This window comes from Lepus europaeus, chromosome 2, assembly GCF_033115175.1.
Source record: "Lepus europaeus isolate LE1 chromosome 2, mLepTim1.pri, whole genome shotgun sequence".
Taxonomy (NCBI): domain Eukaryota; kingdom Metazoa; phylum Chordata; class Mammalia; order Lagomorpha; family Leporidae; genus Lepus; species Lepus europaeus.
Genome location: NC_084828.1, coordinates 173,864,759 through 173,880,556, shown reverse-complemented (window position 1 = coordinate 173,880,556; position 15,798 = coordinate 173,864,759). Strand labels below are relative to the sequence as shown.

Genomic DNA, 15,798 nt, shown 5'->3' with positions numbered 1-15,798 from the left:
CCTTGGAGTGGTCTTCCCTTGGTGTGGCCTGTCCTTGGAGTGGCCTGCCCTCGGTGTGGCCTGTCCTTGGAGTGGCCTGTCCTTGGAGTGGTCTTCCCTCGGTGTGGCCTGTCCTTGGAGTGGCCTGCCCTCGGTGTGGCCTGTCCTTGGAGTGGCCTGTCCTTGGAGTGGCCTGTCGTGTGCGCTCCACTCAACCCTGTGCTCAAGAGAAGGGATGCAAAGGCTCACCGGCTCCACCTAAACCACATCACATGGACTCTGCTTTCTAAAGAGTGACTGGTCCCCCAGAATTAACCTAACACTTTGCACAACTAACGCGGAGGAGCCCTTTCCATCTCGGGGTCCGTGCAAACTCTCCTTTTCGATCTTGAAAGCATGGAGGGAACACACGCCTGTCGAGCTCCCGCTAAACAAGACAAACATGGCGACAATTCTCTTCCATGCTACTATGGGAGAACTGGAAGTCATAAATGCCTCTGTTGTTGGGAGTCCTTGGTTTACTCCACGCCACTGCAGAACTGCGCCCTCTGTCTAAAGGGATCCTTTATCAGGTCCCGTTGAGTCCCCGTCATGGCTGAGCAGGACCTGACAAGCGTGGGTGAAGCCCTGGTGCACCTGCCACGCCAGCCCAGCGCCCTGCCCGAGCCTGTCCCTCTAAAGCCCTTTACATCCCCATAGCTTTCTTCTAGGGACCTCCTACCTCCCAGGGCTGGAAATTCTCTTTGATTTTCAGCCCAGAATCTTCTGTGCTCTATTTCATGAAAAAAGAAAAAAAAATGCTGCCAATCACAAGAGGAGGCAGGGAGCAGAATGCCATGGCTTGGATGTGTGTCCCCCAGGATTCCTGTGCTGGAAGCTTGCTCTGTTTGGCGGTGCTGAGAGGCGGGGCCAGGGCGAGGTGATCGGGCCATGGGGCGTCACCCTTGGAAGGAACTGGTGCAGGCTTTGTGGGATCCTGGCTGGTGCTCACCAGAGTGGCTATAAATGAGCTGGCCTGACGCTCCCTGGTCTCTGGCTTCCTGCCCTGCCACATGCTTCCTCCCTGCTGCACCTGCTCGCGCCACGATGTCATCCTTGGTGTGACGCAAGGGGGTCCTCACCGGAGCCAGTGCCATGCAGTGCGCAGTTCAGCCTCGCGAGCCAACGAAACCTCTTCTCTGTATGCGTCACTCAGCCTCGAGTATTTTCTCACAGCAGCGACACACGGGCTAGCACAGAGCCAACAAGGTCAAACACAGAGGCCGATGCTGCCCGAGAAAAGGGGAAGCCATGCAAGCCGCGTGTCTAAAGACCTGAAGCCAGACCGGGCAGGCAGCTCGGGAGAGGAGGACATCCCCAAACCAGAAAGGGCCCCAACAAGACTTCTCCCCCCTGCAAAATACCCTTAGACCAAATACCACAGACACACCCCCAAATCAGGCCCGGGCTTAACCGCAGACAGCAAATCACACTGGACTTCCCACGTCGTCTCAGGAGAGAAGCAGGCGCGGCCGGAGACCCGTCCCCTCACCTGCCCACACGCGCACCCCGTATCCTTTAAGACAAGCTTCAGTGAGCAGACCAACACGGAAGGAAATCCAACGGGCGCCACGGTTTGCTGGGGAAGCATCAGTGTCTGCTGAGAGTCTAAGACACGGACACGCTCGTTACAAAGACCACAAAACAGAAGGCAATGCCTGAGCAGACCCGCTCTGCTCTAAACACAGTTCTCTGTCAAGCTTTGCCGGGACGACGTCACACAGATCGACGGGAACGATGTGCTGCTGTCGTTTTCATTATTCTCGTGACTACTTCAAAATTTACTCCGGACGAGTGAAGGGGAACTTGCTTCGTCTGATTCTGTTGGTAGCCCGTGCCTGTGTTCGTGCTGCACTGCGGGCTTCTTCCTTCTTATCTTCTGGACTCTCTACCTCAGGGAGCCAATAAGCCTTTGACTACGATATGAATTAAAAATATGCAATCTCAAAAAATAATTAGGGACTGGTGCTCTAGTGCAATAGGTTAGTCTTCCACTTGTGCCAGCATCCCATATGGGTACCAGTGTGAGTCCCGGCTGCTCCTCTTCCGATCCAGCTCACTGCTCTGGCCTGGGAAAGCAGTAGAAGATGGCCCAGGTCCTTGGGGCCCTGCACCCACATGGGAGACCTGGAAGAAGCTCCTGGCTCCTGGCTCTGGATTGGCCCAGCTCTGGCCATTGCAGCTATGTGGGGAGTGAACCAACGGAAGGAAGACCTCTCTGTCTCTCTCACTGTCTGTAACTCTACCTGTCAAATAAATAAAATCTAAAAAAAATGAAATATTTTTAAACGAAAATCAAAGATAGGAGCTGGCAATGTGGTGTAGCAGGTAAAGCCACTGCCTGATTTATCATATGGGCACCAGTTCAAGTCCCGGCTGCTCCACTTCCCATCCAGCTCCCTGCTATGGCCTGGGAAAGCAGTGGAAGATGGTCCAAGTGCTTGAGCCCCTGCACACACGAGGCAGACCCGGAAGAAGCTCCTGGCTTCAGATCACCCAGCTGCAGCCGTTGCGGCCATTTCAGAACTGAACCAGCGGATGGAAGACCTCTCTCGCTCACTCGCTCTCTCACTCTCTTGCTCTGTAACTCTGCCTTTCAAATATATAAATATTTAAAAATAAAACAAACATAAAACACAGTACCAGAAAAGAAAATCTGCAAATTCAGCAGGTCACTTTAGGATGCAGCTCCCTCTCACCCTTGTGGTCAACGGTAGAATTCCTGTGACCCAGGGATGCGGCCACGCCCCTCCCGGCCAGCGAGAAGGCAGGACCACCTGTGTTTCTCACGCATACTGAACACGCGGCGGTTTTCGCTTGTGCCCTGCCACAGCGCCCTCTGGCAGAGTGCTTACTGGGAAGCGAGACCGCGATAGTGGACTTGACCTGGGGGAACAGCGAGAGAGGGCGGAAGCCCCTCCTCGGCCAGGCCCCTGAATCCAGGGCACGACCCGCAAGCCGGGCTGGGTCCGCAGTCCCTCGTCTCTCCCAGCCCCTCTTCCATTCCCCTAAAGAGACGCTTGGACGTAATCATGGCACGCACACGCGGAGCGTTAGACAGCAGAGCTTCAAGCCAGCCGGGCAGCTCGGCTGGGAAAGTGATACCCAACGTCCAGGGTGTGAACTGGTGCGTTCCGCAGGTGTGGGGCTACAGCCACACACACAGCAACCGAGGGCCTGGGGGGGGAGGGCAGACAGTGACTACCACTGGTGCAGTGGAGACTGAGGGCTGTGGCTGCTGCATAGGTAAAGATGAATTCCAGGGGCCAGCGCCGTGGCCCAGCGGGTTGAGCCTCCTCTTGCAACGCCAGGATCCCAAACTGGAGTGCTGGTTTGATCCTGGCTGCTCCACTTCCAGCCGAGCTTCCTGCTTTGTGCCCGGGCAGGCAGCAGAAGACGGCCCGGGTGCTGGGCTCCTGCCACCCACATGAGAGACTCGGATGGAGGTCCAGGCTCCTGGCTTCTGCCTGCTGCAGCCCTGGCTGTTGTGGACATTTGGGGATCGAACCAGAGGGTGGAAGAGCTCCGTCTCCCTCGTTCTGCTTTGTAAGTCAATCTTTCTTGAAGAAGGAGTGAAACAGCTGCCTAGCAAAGCCGGTGTCTTCTCCTCCATAGCCACGCTGGCTCCACGCGCTTTGGGTGCAGCGTGGAGTATCCTCCCGCGATAGCTGTGTGGGGAAAGCCACGCCAGGCCTACCCAGCCTCTGGCCAGGCGTAACCTCAGCGGTCCCGCAGTGGAAACCTCCTCTCATCACAGAGCCGTGTGGGGCCTGCCAGCGAGGACGCTGTGGCCCTAGGTCCAGCCTCTGCACAATGACCAAGTCTTGCGCCCCTCCTTCTGGAAGGTTCTCTCCACGGAGACTCACAAGGGAACCTCGAGAAGTGTGTGGGGAGCCAGGATGCAAGGATAACTGTATTCTGGTGTCAAGAATGAAACCTATGAAATCCACTGTAGGTTTCTCATAACGTGCGTTTTCCACGATGCTCTTTGAAGCCCCTGCATACGCACTGAGCATCCGCTACTGGCCAGGTGCTGTGCGAGGTGTTGGCGGTCATTGGCAGGGGACGGAACTCAGATCCCTGCCCTCACTGGGCTTGCATTCTAGAGAGGGAGACACAGAGGCCATGGGACAAGACAGCGAACTATGACAGGGGCTATGTCGGAACCAAAGGGGCAGCAGAGGCGGGAGAGCAGCGCAGCTGGGAGACGCTGCTCTGAGGAGGTAAGATTCGGGCCACAGATCTAAGAAACAAAGAATGGGCCATGCGGGAAGCGTGGACAGAGCTTCCAGAACCGGAATCAGCGCATGCAAGGAACCTGCGGCAGGAAAGGCTGGGGGAGTCGGAGCGTGGCTGGAACGCACCGTGGGATGCTTGGATCCCAGCGTGCAGGGTCTCCTGGGCCTTAGCAGGAGTCTGGGTTTTATCCTGAAGGCACGGGAAGCTATGGGGAGGTCCAGACGTTAATGCATGGACGTGACCTGTTCTAGTGACGATGGTGGCCTCGCCTGGGGGGATGGGGTGGCAGAAGACAGAGGATCGGTTCAGGTGCAGCTGGGTTTGTGGGGGTACAGCTGGCTCCTGTGTTCTGGTTGCAGGGTCAACCCCACAGCACTGCCCTCTGGAACTGACACAGGGACACGTCTGCACCTGACAGAGCAGGGGGCTCTCTAGAGGACGCACCACTGCCGTCTCCCCAGGGGCAGCCTCGGGCGGCTGGGACCCTGCACACCCATGGAGGAACAGAGCCAGGGCCAGAGGGGCCTCTGCTGCCTCCAGGGCCCGGTTACACTCGCTCCCGTGGGCCGCCTCACTGTCTCCTCACAGCACCATGAAGCCGGCTGCCTCAGCACCTCTGGGCGCGTCTTGTATTATTTCCTATTCGCACACCACGCAGAGCAGGCAGGGCAGACGACAGCACCCTCGTGACAGGTACACAAAAAGGCCCAGGAGGCATGGCGTGATAGGGCGTAACTACTTAGTTAAGAATTTAGGCAAGGGGTTGACACTGTGGCGTAGCAGGTAAAGCCTCCATCTGCACTGCTGGCTTCCTATATGGGCACTGGTTCAAGTCCCAGCTGCTCCACTTCGGATCCTGCTCTCTGCTATGGCCTGGGAGTGGTAGAAGATGGCCCAAGTGCTTGGGCCCCTGCACCCATGTGGGAGACCTGGAAGAAGCTCCTGGTTTCAGAATGGCTCAGCTCCAGCTATTGCGGCCATTTAGGGAGGGAACCAGCAGATGGAAGACCCCTGCCCCCATTGCCTCTGCCTCTCTGTAACCCTGCCTTTCAAATAAATACACAAATCTTTAAAAAAAAAAAAAATGAGGTAAACTGGAACTCTTCCATCCTTGCAAACTGGCACTGTCTCTTTAACTGTCGATTGGATGGGAGGCACCTGTCACATCCGGGACCCGGCACAGGCTCAGCCCCCGTCTCGGGCTGTCAATCTGATGTGGGTACCACCTCCTTCCTGAGTGCGGGCGGAGCTCTCTCTACCACTGTGCGCTTAGTGTCTTTCGCTCTGCGGGAGATGAGAGCCTGGACAGGAAGTGACCATCTCACTGCCCCCATCAAGTGGACCAGCACTTCCTGCTCCGGGCCGGCACTGAGACACCTGGGCACAAAGCGGCCCTGGGTTCTGCCGCGGCAGTAACACGTCAGCACGAATTCAGCAGCTTCTACTGACCCGCTCGGTCACCCGCAGACCGGAGGTTCCGCGGTTCAGTGTGCGTCTCTGCTCCAGGTCCCGCGGCTACCGCGAACGCGCTGGGTGGCCTGGGCTTCTCTCTGGAGACCCCAGGAGACAGCGGCTCCCAGCTTCACTCAGGTGGCTGACGCACACCCAGCCCCGCATTGCTTTTCACGCTGCACCCCACAATGGCACTCCGACTCTCGCTCCAGCTCCTCTGACCTCCGCTGCCAGCCGGACAAAGCCTGCTTTCCAGGGGTGTGGATCCGGCCACTCCCCCTCGGGACACCTGCGAGTCCCTCCTGCCAGGGAGTGGTCGCAACCACAGGGGTCAGGGACCGACCTTGAAGTCAAAGCTCCACCAGGTCTCGGGGGCTCCCAGGCAAGCAGGAGGAGACCAGACCAGCCAGGGCCTTCCAGGGTCCTCTGAGCTGAGACCCCCTGGTAACCGATTACTAGTCGGCCCTCTGCCAGGTCAGAGCGAGCCTCCCCGGCTCACCTGCGGGCCTTCCCAGCCACTGGGAATCTCAGACCCAGGCAGCCCAATCTCCCTGCGGCCTGTCTCTGATGTCCCCTAGCTCAAAAACACCACGTGCTGGCCCGAGCCCTGCAGCATTGAGCCCAGCTCCTTGACCAGTGACCAGGAGGCCTCGATGGCGACTGATCTCCAGGCCTGATGCCCACCCCGTCCCCCAAGTAGGTGAGCCACCGGGAGACCCTGAGCAGCCATCAGCCCCTTCTCAGTGAGCCCTCACATCCCAGCAACCCTGGGCATCCAGCCTCCTCCTCTGTCTCCCTCCAGACTGGCCAATTCTCCCTTTCTCCATAGAACCCTGGCTTCTGCTCAGAGGGACGTGGGCCTGGGGCGGCATGCACGCCTGCCCCAATCTCGCTCTCCCGAGCTGTCTGCGCGTCGTTTCCCTCTCCACCACGGTCTTACACGGAGCAGGGACACAGCTGGCTGAACTGCTCCTGGATCTGAGTCCTTTCAAATATTCTTCTGGTTAACGGATACCAGAGATTGGTTTTGGCTTTTGTATGAGGAGAGAGGGGCAGGTCTTTGCCTTTGTCACTTTTTTTTAAACAAAAAAGATTCATTTATTGATTTGAAAGGCAGAGTTATAGCGAGAGAAGGGGGGAGGGAAGGAGGAAGGGAGACAGAGAAGTCGTTCATCAGCTGGTTCGCTCCTCAAATGGCCACAGTGACCAGAGTTGGACCAGGCTGAAGCCAGGAGCCACCTCCAAGTCTCTCACGTGGGTGCAGGGCCCAAGCACGTGGGCCATCTTCTGCTGCTTTCCCAGGCCCATAAGCAGAGAGCTGGATCAGAAGCGGAGCAGCCGGGACACAAACTGGTACCCACGTGGGATGCCGGCATTGCAGGCAGCGGCTTCACCCACTCTGCCACGACGCCCACCCCTTCCTCACATTTCTAAGGTAACACGGGTGTCCCCCAGGCTGCCCGTCCTACAGGGTCCCCAGGAGTGTTAGTGCCCCACTACCCCCAGAGCCCCCAGAACCCCAGTTCCCTTTCAATACCGTGGGGCAATCCCACTTCCCACTCACACATCCTCACACCAAAGCTCAGCTCGGAGCCCCCTTCTCCCAGGACTGTCCACACACAGAGGGCGGCGCGGCCCCCTGCCTGCCCCGTGTACCCCCAGCCCACGGCACCAGACCTGATTCACCAGCTGGCACGCACATCAGGAGCTGCCATCATTGTCTCCACAGGCACACACGGTGCGCACAGCCATTCCGCTCTAACCAGACGACAACGGGGCAGACCCCACCTCCAGACCACCCTGATTTAACCCGCCCCTTCGTACAATCCTGTGCACCAACCTGGGCTCAGTGCCTTTCAACTGAAGGGCTCAAGGCACTGACCACAGTTAAGCCCTCACCAGTGGACCAACACGACCCGAGCAGCTCTGGGGAGCTTCCTGCTTCCTGTGAGAGAGGGGAGCTGCTGTGTGGGGCGCCCGGGCGTACCCATGTACTCACGCAGGGGCAGACCCTCTGGCAGACCCTCTCCCCTTTCTGCAGGGAGCCTAGGCTCTCAGACCCTTCCTCCCTCCAACTGAACCACCATCTGGAAGGCACATGGAGCCACAGCACTAAATGACCCGTTTCTCCCTTGGTCCCCTCTAATACTGGGAAAAGGAGAATGAGAAAGGATTGTCCTCCCAGAATTCCTCCCCGACTCCTGACCAGTGTTCCCCATCTAAGGACGGCAGTACTCATTTCAACCCAGGAATCACCCGCTCAAAGCCTGAAGCCCAGCTCCTGCCGCACGGCCAACCCCGGCGACCGCACGCTGCCTGCGCTGGCTCTGTCCCTGCCTGCACGGCACAAGCTGCTCCTCCTCCTCTTTGTGCACTGGGGTTAGCCCCATGTCTGCCGCACAGAGAAGGACGGATGTCCCCACCCCTCCCTCGTGCTGACAGGCAGCTCCGGTCTCTCCTCTCTGCACGGTTCAGCGCGGCCAGCTTGCCCTCCCAGCAGCTTCTGAATCAGAGCAGCCAGGGTGGGCCGGGAATCCTCCTCTCAGCAGCTCTGGGGCGCAGGGCCACACTCACTTTGCCTTACTGGGGAGCCCTGCAGCTTTAGGGAGTAACATCCATGTCTTATTTCAACACAGTCTGGACTACCGCTCGGCTTGCCAATTTAAAAGATTAAGAGAATTTCTTTCTTCTTTTAGCCTTACGCAGTCAAATTCCATGACACTTGCATCGGATGCTGTCAGCACAGCTCTGAAATCAGGTTGACTAATAAACACTGAAAACCCATCAGCGGTTCTGACGTGGCCACACGGCTACTGCTGACAGCAGAGCTAAGACAAGCGTCCGATTTTTAACACTCTAGAGTTACAATTTTAAGTCCTGGTGTTCTCACCTTCAGTATAGGAAGAAAGTTCCGGGTACCAAGGTCCCTTCTTCCACAACTCTTCTACTTGATCAAAATCCCACATGTTAACTTGCTCTATATTTGAGCCATGACGTACTGACGATATTTCTATTTTTCCAGGAGTTTTTGGTTGCCTTTGTTTTCATCCACAGGAAAAAAAAATCTATTGACAACACACCGCATCTTGAAACCTGCTGCTCCCTTGTCCTGTCTGTGGGGCTACATTTGTTTTGAAGGCCACTGGTGCCCTGCTCCAAGCTGGAGCAACGGTTTCCTCAGACTCGCGGCACAGCGGGCATCTGGGATCCCCGTCCTTAACGTCCCAGTCAGGCCAACAGTGTCTTTTACGCCAGCTCTTCCGCTGTCACCCTTGTTGCGCTGGAGTGTGCCTCAGGTGACGTCCTTGGGACGACCCTGACAGTCATCCCTGATGGAGATCACCCTGTGAGGACTGATGGAGGTCACCCTGTGAGGACTGACGGAGGTCACCCTCTGAGGACTGACAGAGGTCACCCTGTGAGGACTGATGGAGGTCACTCTCTGAGGACCCTGACAGAGGTCACCCTCTGAGGACTGACAGAGGTCACCCTCTGAGGGCTGATGGAGGTCACCCTGTGAGGACTGACGGAGGTCACCCTGTGACGACTGACGAAGGTCACCCTGTGAGGACTGACAGAGGTCACCCTGTGAGGACTGACAGAGGTCACCCTCTGAGGACCCTGACAGAGGTCACCCTCTGAGGACCCTGACGGAGGTCACCCTCTGAGGACCCTGACGGAGGTCACCCTGTGAGGACCCTGATAGGTCACCCTCTGGGTCCTTGTGTCTGAACCGCGGATTTATTTTTACCTCATACTTGACTATGAGCCTAAAAATAAAACCCTCATTTCAAAACCACCTTCCCTCGTCACTTTGATGTCCTTACTTCATATTCTAGCTTCCAGCCTTGCTCGGCAGAGCTCAGGGCTACGCGTCCGACTCTGCGGTGAGCTGACACGCAGCCCCGCTGTGAGCACTGTGCAGACACACTCTCCTCCTCCAGCAGCGGGAGCAGCGACACGCCACAGTCAGTACCGAGGGTCATTCTGATTAACCTCACTAGTAGGGTGAGAAGACCTTAAAATAAAAAGGAAAGTGCCTCTAACTCTGGAAACCTTATTGCCCCATCATTTCTTCTCTCTCATCCTCTCCTCTCCCTTTTCCTGGTACTCCTATCACCGAGATACAGAACCTTGTAGATTTATCCTGTAGCTCTGTTTCCTTTCCGTTGGTAGTGCTTCTTACTATGAGATTTCTTACCATTATCTTCTAATCCTTCCATTGAATATTTGGGTTTGCAACCATATTTTCAATTTTCAAGAACCCTTTCTTTGGTTTCTAATTCTTCCTTTTAAAATCAAATAGAATTATATTCATTTTATAATGGATGAAATATAGTCTTAAATCTCCTTTAAGCTACTTTTTTTGGGTAAGACTGATTTATTTATTTGAAAGAGTTGCAGATGTCGGGGGGAGGGAGAGAGAGAGAAAGAGATTTTCCACCTGCTGGTTCACTCTCCAGATGGCCACAAGGGCCAGGGCTGGGCCAGGCTGAAACCAGGAGCCAGGAGCTTCTTCCCGGTCTCCCACATGGGTGCAGGGGTCCAAACACAGGGGCCACCTTCTGCTGCTTTCCCAGGCCATTAGCAGGGAGCTGGAGCAGAAGTGGAGCAGCCGGGACTCAAGCCAGTGACCACATGGAATACTGGTGCCGTAGATGATGGCTTTAACCACTACATTACAACAGTGGCCACTAAGCTGCTATTATTATTATTATTACTATTATTATTATCATTACCTCTTCTATTCCCTGACTAACCTGTTAGCCCTAAGTGAGTTATTCTGTTGGTTTACTCTGGGCGTTCTTTCCACACACCATGTCTTCCCCTAGTGTCCGCTCCCTTGGTTGCCCATTCATAGCTAAGGAAAGTGAGTGGAGAATCTACGGATGTGTCCAGGCATGGACGGGAGGGCGGGGGTGGACGTATTTAGGTGGGAGACAGGAGGGAAAGCCAGGGTGCGTGGTAAGCTTCAAAGGTCAAGGCACAAGTCTCCCTCTGGTGCACACTGTCACCAGCAGTCCGTTCGGCCCCTGAGAGAAAGCGCCCGGCCGCCTGCTCCTCCGTGTGCCCGGGGCACTGAGCAGCAGGGAGAGGGAGTGCAACCTCCCACACACCAGCCTCCACCGAACACCCCTCCCCGGCTTCCAGTCCCACTCTCGCTCTGCCTCCTACTGGCCTGCTGGCCTGCTGGTGGCCACAGCTCTTCTGGCTCCATGGTAGACAGACGCCCAGCCTCTCTTGTCAAGGTTAAGTTCACCCCCAAAGTTAGCAGGCTTTCTCATCAGCCACGATCCCTGGGCCCAAGTGTCCCCTCTCTGCTCCGACTGACTCACCTAAAACCCCAGCCACGGGGTCTCAGAGGCACAGACGTACACGCATGTGCGTGGTCAGCCACCCTGAACCACGTGTGCCCAAGCAGGGTGCTTTGATGCTGATGTGTCCGGCATCTCTGGCTGCTGGAATCTGACGCAGACCCTGAGCGGCTCCTCAGTAAGAAGGTCCATGCCGTGCCCCTGACGGCTCTGCTGGAACGTGAGTGCCCAGGCTGGCCTCGCAGAGCTGGCCGTGCTGGGTGTGTGAGTGTGAGTGTGTGTGAGTGTGTGGATGTGAGTGTGGATGTGTGTGTGAGTGTGTGGATGTGTGTATGTGAGTGTGTATGTGTGTATGTGAGTGTGTATGTGTGTGAGTGTGTGTATGTGTGTGTTTGTGTGTGTATGTGTGTGAGAGTGGGTGTGTGTGTTTTGAGTGTGTGTATGTGTTAGTGTGTGTGTATGCGAGTGTATGTTGTGAGTGTGGGTGTGTGTGTATGAGTGTGTGAGTGTGTGTGTATGTGTGTGAGTGTGTGTGCCTGTGTGTGAATGTGTTGTGAATGTGTGTGTGTTTGTGTGTGAGTGTGTGTTTGTGTATATGTGTGAGTGTGTATACGTGTGAGTGTATATGTTGTGTGTGGGTGTGTGAGTGTGTGTGTGAATGTGTGAGTGTGAGATGTGTATTAGTGTGTGAGAGTGTGTATGTGTGAGTGTGTGAATGTATGGTGTGTGGGGGTGTATGTGTGAGTGTGAGTATGAGTGTATGTTAGTGTGTATGTGTGTGTATGTGTGTGTGTATGTGTGTGTTGTGAGTGTGTGAATGTGTGTGTATGTGTGAGTACGTGTGTGTGTGTGAGTGGGTGTGTGTGAGTGGATGTTTGAGTTTGTGTGAGTGTGTGTATGAGTGTGTGTATGTGTGTGAGTGGGTTGTGTGAGTGGGTGTGTGAGTGTGTGTGAGTGTGCATGTGAGTGTGTGAGAGTGTGGGCCATGGAAGGCTCACAGTGCACCCTGCCCAGTGCCTGTCCTCAGCTGAAGGGGTCCCCCACCCCCAGGGAGAGTGACTCCCCACCACAGCCGGCCCGGGGCTGCAGTGTGGGTTCTGACATCCAGGCCCCTGCCTGAAGGAAGGGACATCGCATGGCCTAACTCGGGCTCCAGAACTCCCCACTACACATGCTGTGGCCAGGTCCCCCCAAGAGCACATGAACCCCCAAATCCTCATCTCCAGGGGGGACCTGCCCAAGACAACACAGAAGAGAATCTGGGTGAAAAAGCGATGCACTGGCAAAAATCTCACCACTGGCTCCGACACCCTGGCACCGTCTGCTTCCATTCGTGACTCTGACCCGCGAGGCGTGGCCCACTCAGAGCCCTCAGGGTGGGTGGAGGGGCGCACAGGGGTCCACAGCTCTGCCCCTACCCTGTCCAGGGGTCCTGCTTACCTAAACTCCCTAGGGTCCCTGACTGGGCATGATTTGGGGCTTTAAGGAAATATTTTTGAAAGATTTGGGGTCATAGAGCCAGCACTCTGACACAGCCACGACCTCTTGGGTCAGCATCCCACACGGGTGCTGGTTCGAGTCCCGGCTGCACCTCTTCCAATCCAGCTCCCTGCTGATGTGCCTGGGAAAGCAGTGGAAGATGCCTGAGTGCTTGGGCACCTGCCACCCACTTGGGAGACCCAGAAGAAGCTCCTGGCCTCTGGTTTTGGCCTGGCCTAGCCCTGGCCATTGAGGCCATTTGGGGAGTGAACCAGCAGATGGAAGACCTCTTTCTCTTTCTCTCTCTCTCTCTCGTAAATAAACATATCTTAAAAAAAAAAAAAAAACTTGGGGGGTTGTGGTCTCCTGGCATTATTTCCTGTGAGCATCAGCAATGCACAGTTCACACACGGCACAGAGTGACGGTCAAGGCACAGGCCTGCTCCTGCCTCATCTGGGCTGCACCCAGCATCTCCCAGCATCAGCCCAGCAGCACGCACAGCACCTGACGAGTGTGGCCCAGGAGGGCCTGAGCCCCGCCTCCCCGCGGCGTGTGCTGGGTGTCTGGGGACTTGGCTCGGGCATTTTCAACTCAACCCCCAACCAAGCAGCTGCAGTTCCCGCCTCTCCACCACGCTCCCCCACCACCACCCCCCCAACAAAGCATCCGTGCAGCAGTTGGGGTCCACAGATCAGGAATAGGGGACTGGCTCAGAGTCTGGAGGGATGATCATTTTCCCACAGCTCACAGCGGTCTCAGTGTGCTCAGAGAGACCCCTGGGGACTGCCTGTTCCACCGCCATGCAGGAGCCGGGAGGTCGGGGTGGGGTGGGGTGCACGCTGGCCATGACCCCGGCCCGTTCACTGTCTCTGCCCCCGGGGTCAGCTGACCTGATTCTTCTGGGCAATCCTCTGTCCCTTCTTCCAGCGGAGCACGGGCGTCAGGGCCGGCAGCTCCCTGTCCTCCTGTCCGGTGAGGTGCTCGCCGAGGCTATAGGCCGCTTCGAACACGATCGGGCTGACGACATCCTGCACTCTTCGCTGTAACGACACACATGGGCGCCGTGAGCCATGGGATGGCTGTGCACACACACACGGGCGCCGTGAGCCATGGGACGGCTGTGCACCCACACACGGGCGCCGTGAGCCACAGGATGGCTGTGCACACACACACGGGCACCGTGAGCCACAGGATGGCTTTATACACACACACACGGGCACCATGAGCCATGGGATGGCTGTGCACACACACACGGGCACCGTGAGCCACAGGATGGCTGTGCACACACACACAGGCACCGTGAGCCACAGGACGGCTTTGTACACACACACAGGCACCGTGAGCCACAGGACGGCTTTGTACACACACACACACGGGTGCCGTGAGCCACGGGATGGCTGCACACACACACAGGTGTGAACCACGGGGACGCACACACACACACACACGGGCGCCATGAGCCATGGGATGGCTGTACACACACACACGGGCGCCGTGAGCCATGGGATGGCTGTGCACACACACATGGGTGCCGTGAGCCACAGGATGGCTGTGCACACACACATGGGTGCCATGAGCCACGGGATGGCTGTACACACACACACACAGGTGTGAACCATGGGGACGCACACACACACACACACACGGGCGCCATGAGCCATGGGATGGCTCTACACACACACATGGGTGCCGTGAGCCACAGGATGCCTGTGCACACACACACGGGCACCGTGAGCCACAGGATGGCTGTGCACACACACAGGCACCGTGAGCCACAGGATGGCTTTGTACACACACACACACACACACGGGTGCCATGAGCCACGGGATGGCTGTACACACACACACAGGTGTGAACCACGGGGACGCACACACACACACACACCGGTGCCATGAGCCATGGGATGGCTGTACACACACACATGGGTGCCGTGAGCCATGGGACGCTGTGCACACATGGACGCCGTGAGCCACGGGATGGCTGTGCACACATGGGTGCTGTGAGCCACGGGATGGCTGTACACACACACACGGGCACCATGAGCTACAGGATGGCTGTGCACACACACACGGGCGCCGTGAGCTACAGGATGGCTGTGCACACACACATGGGTGCCATGAGCCACGGGATGGCTGTACACACACACAGGCGCCATGAGCCACGGGATGGCTGTGCACACATGGGCGCCGTGAGCCATGGGATGGCTGTACACCCACACACATGGGTGCTGTGAGCCATGGGTATGGCTGTGCACACACACACACGGGCACCGTGAGCCACGGGGACGGCTGTGCACACACACGCGGGTGTGAACCACGGGACCGCTGTGCACACACATACACACACATGATCGCCATGAGCCACGGGACAGCTGCACACACACACACACACATAGGTGCTGTGAGCCCCGGGGATGGCCACGTGCACACACACAGGTGTGAACCATGGGGATGGGTACACACACACACACGGGTGTGAACCTCAGGGTGGCCGCACGCATGCACACACACACAGACACATGGGCGTGAGCCCTGGGGATGGCCACGTGCACACACACACACAGGTGTGAGCCACAGGGACTGCCGACAGCTGCACATCACCCAGGCGCACACAGCCCTGCCACAAGGCTGCCCCACCCTTGCGTGAGCCTCCCAGCACCCCAGCCTGGCGGGATTCTGTCACCCTGGAATGCCACGTGAGGTCAGCCAGGCCTCGGGCAGTGAGCACTCGCCCAGGGTTCCTCTGTGAAGGGGAGGGCCTCTCCCCCACCTTGCGCGGCCACCTCATCTACTGAACACATGGAAGCCATTACTTTAGTCATCTTCCAAATATTCCTAGAAGCCAGCTGCCGGGCGGGGGAGCGTCTGCGCTCACGGAGCTCTGAGCGTTGAAATAAGGTTTCTGTGTCAGGACATCAGGACCCAAAGGTACTGGGGGCCCAGTGTCTCCCCTGATGTGAGGATCTTGGCCTTGTGTTCCTTCCTTTGGAACCAGGAGACGTCAAGGCCCCAGGGAAGGTAGCTGATGCCAGGCCTGCGGGAGAGATGGCAGCGTGTGCAGGCCCCGTGACCTCACTGCCTGCGCCGTGCAGCAGGCAACCAGCGAGGCGCAGGGCTGCGGTCCCAGGGCCCGCGGACTTTGAATCGCATCTGTTCAGCCCTGCACAGAACCCCACTGCCTCCCGGGACTCTGGGGCTCCCCTCTTCACACCAGAGGCAGCAACAAAGCTGGAAGGTGTCCACAGTCCACCGACAGCCCGGGGAGAGGGAGGGGTGCCAGGGAGCGAGAGGCCG

At 57.3% G+C, this 15,798-nt stretch overlaps 1 protein-coding gene across 1 annotated transcript in view; it reads right to left on the bottom strand.

Annotated features, from left to right (window-relative positions):
• ITGA9 (integrin subunit alpha 9) overlaps positions 1-15,798 on the bottom strand; it is a 293,387-nt gene that overhangs the window by 123,662 nt on the left and 153,927 nt on the right. The window contains exon 16 of the mRNA XM_062179765.1: positions 13,395-13,544. Coding sequence (XP_062035749.1) covers positions 13,395-13,544 — 150 coding nt within the window. The remainder of the gene's footprint in view (positions 1-13,394; positions 13,545-15,798) is intronic.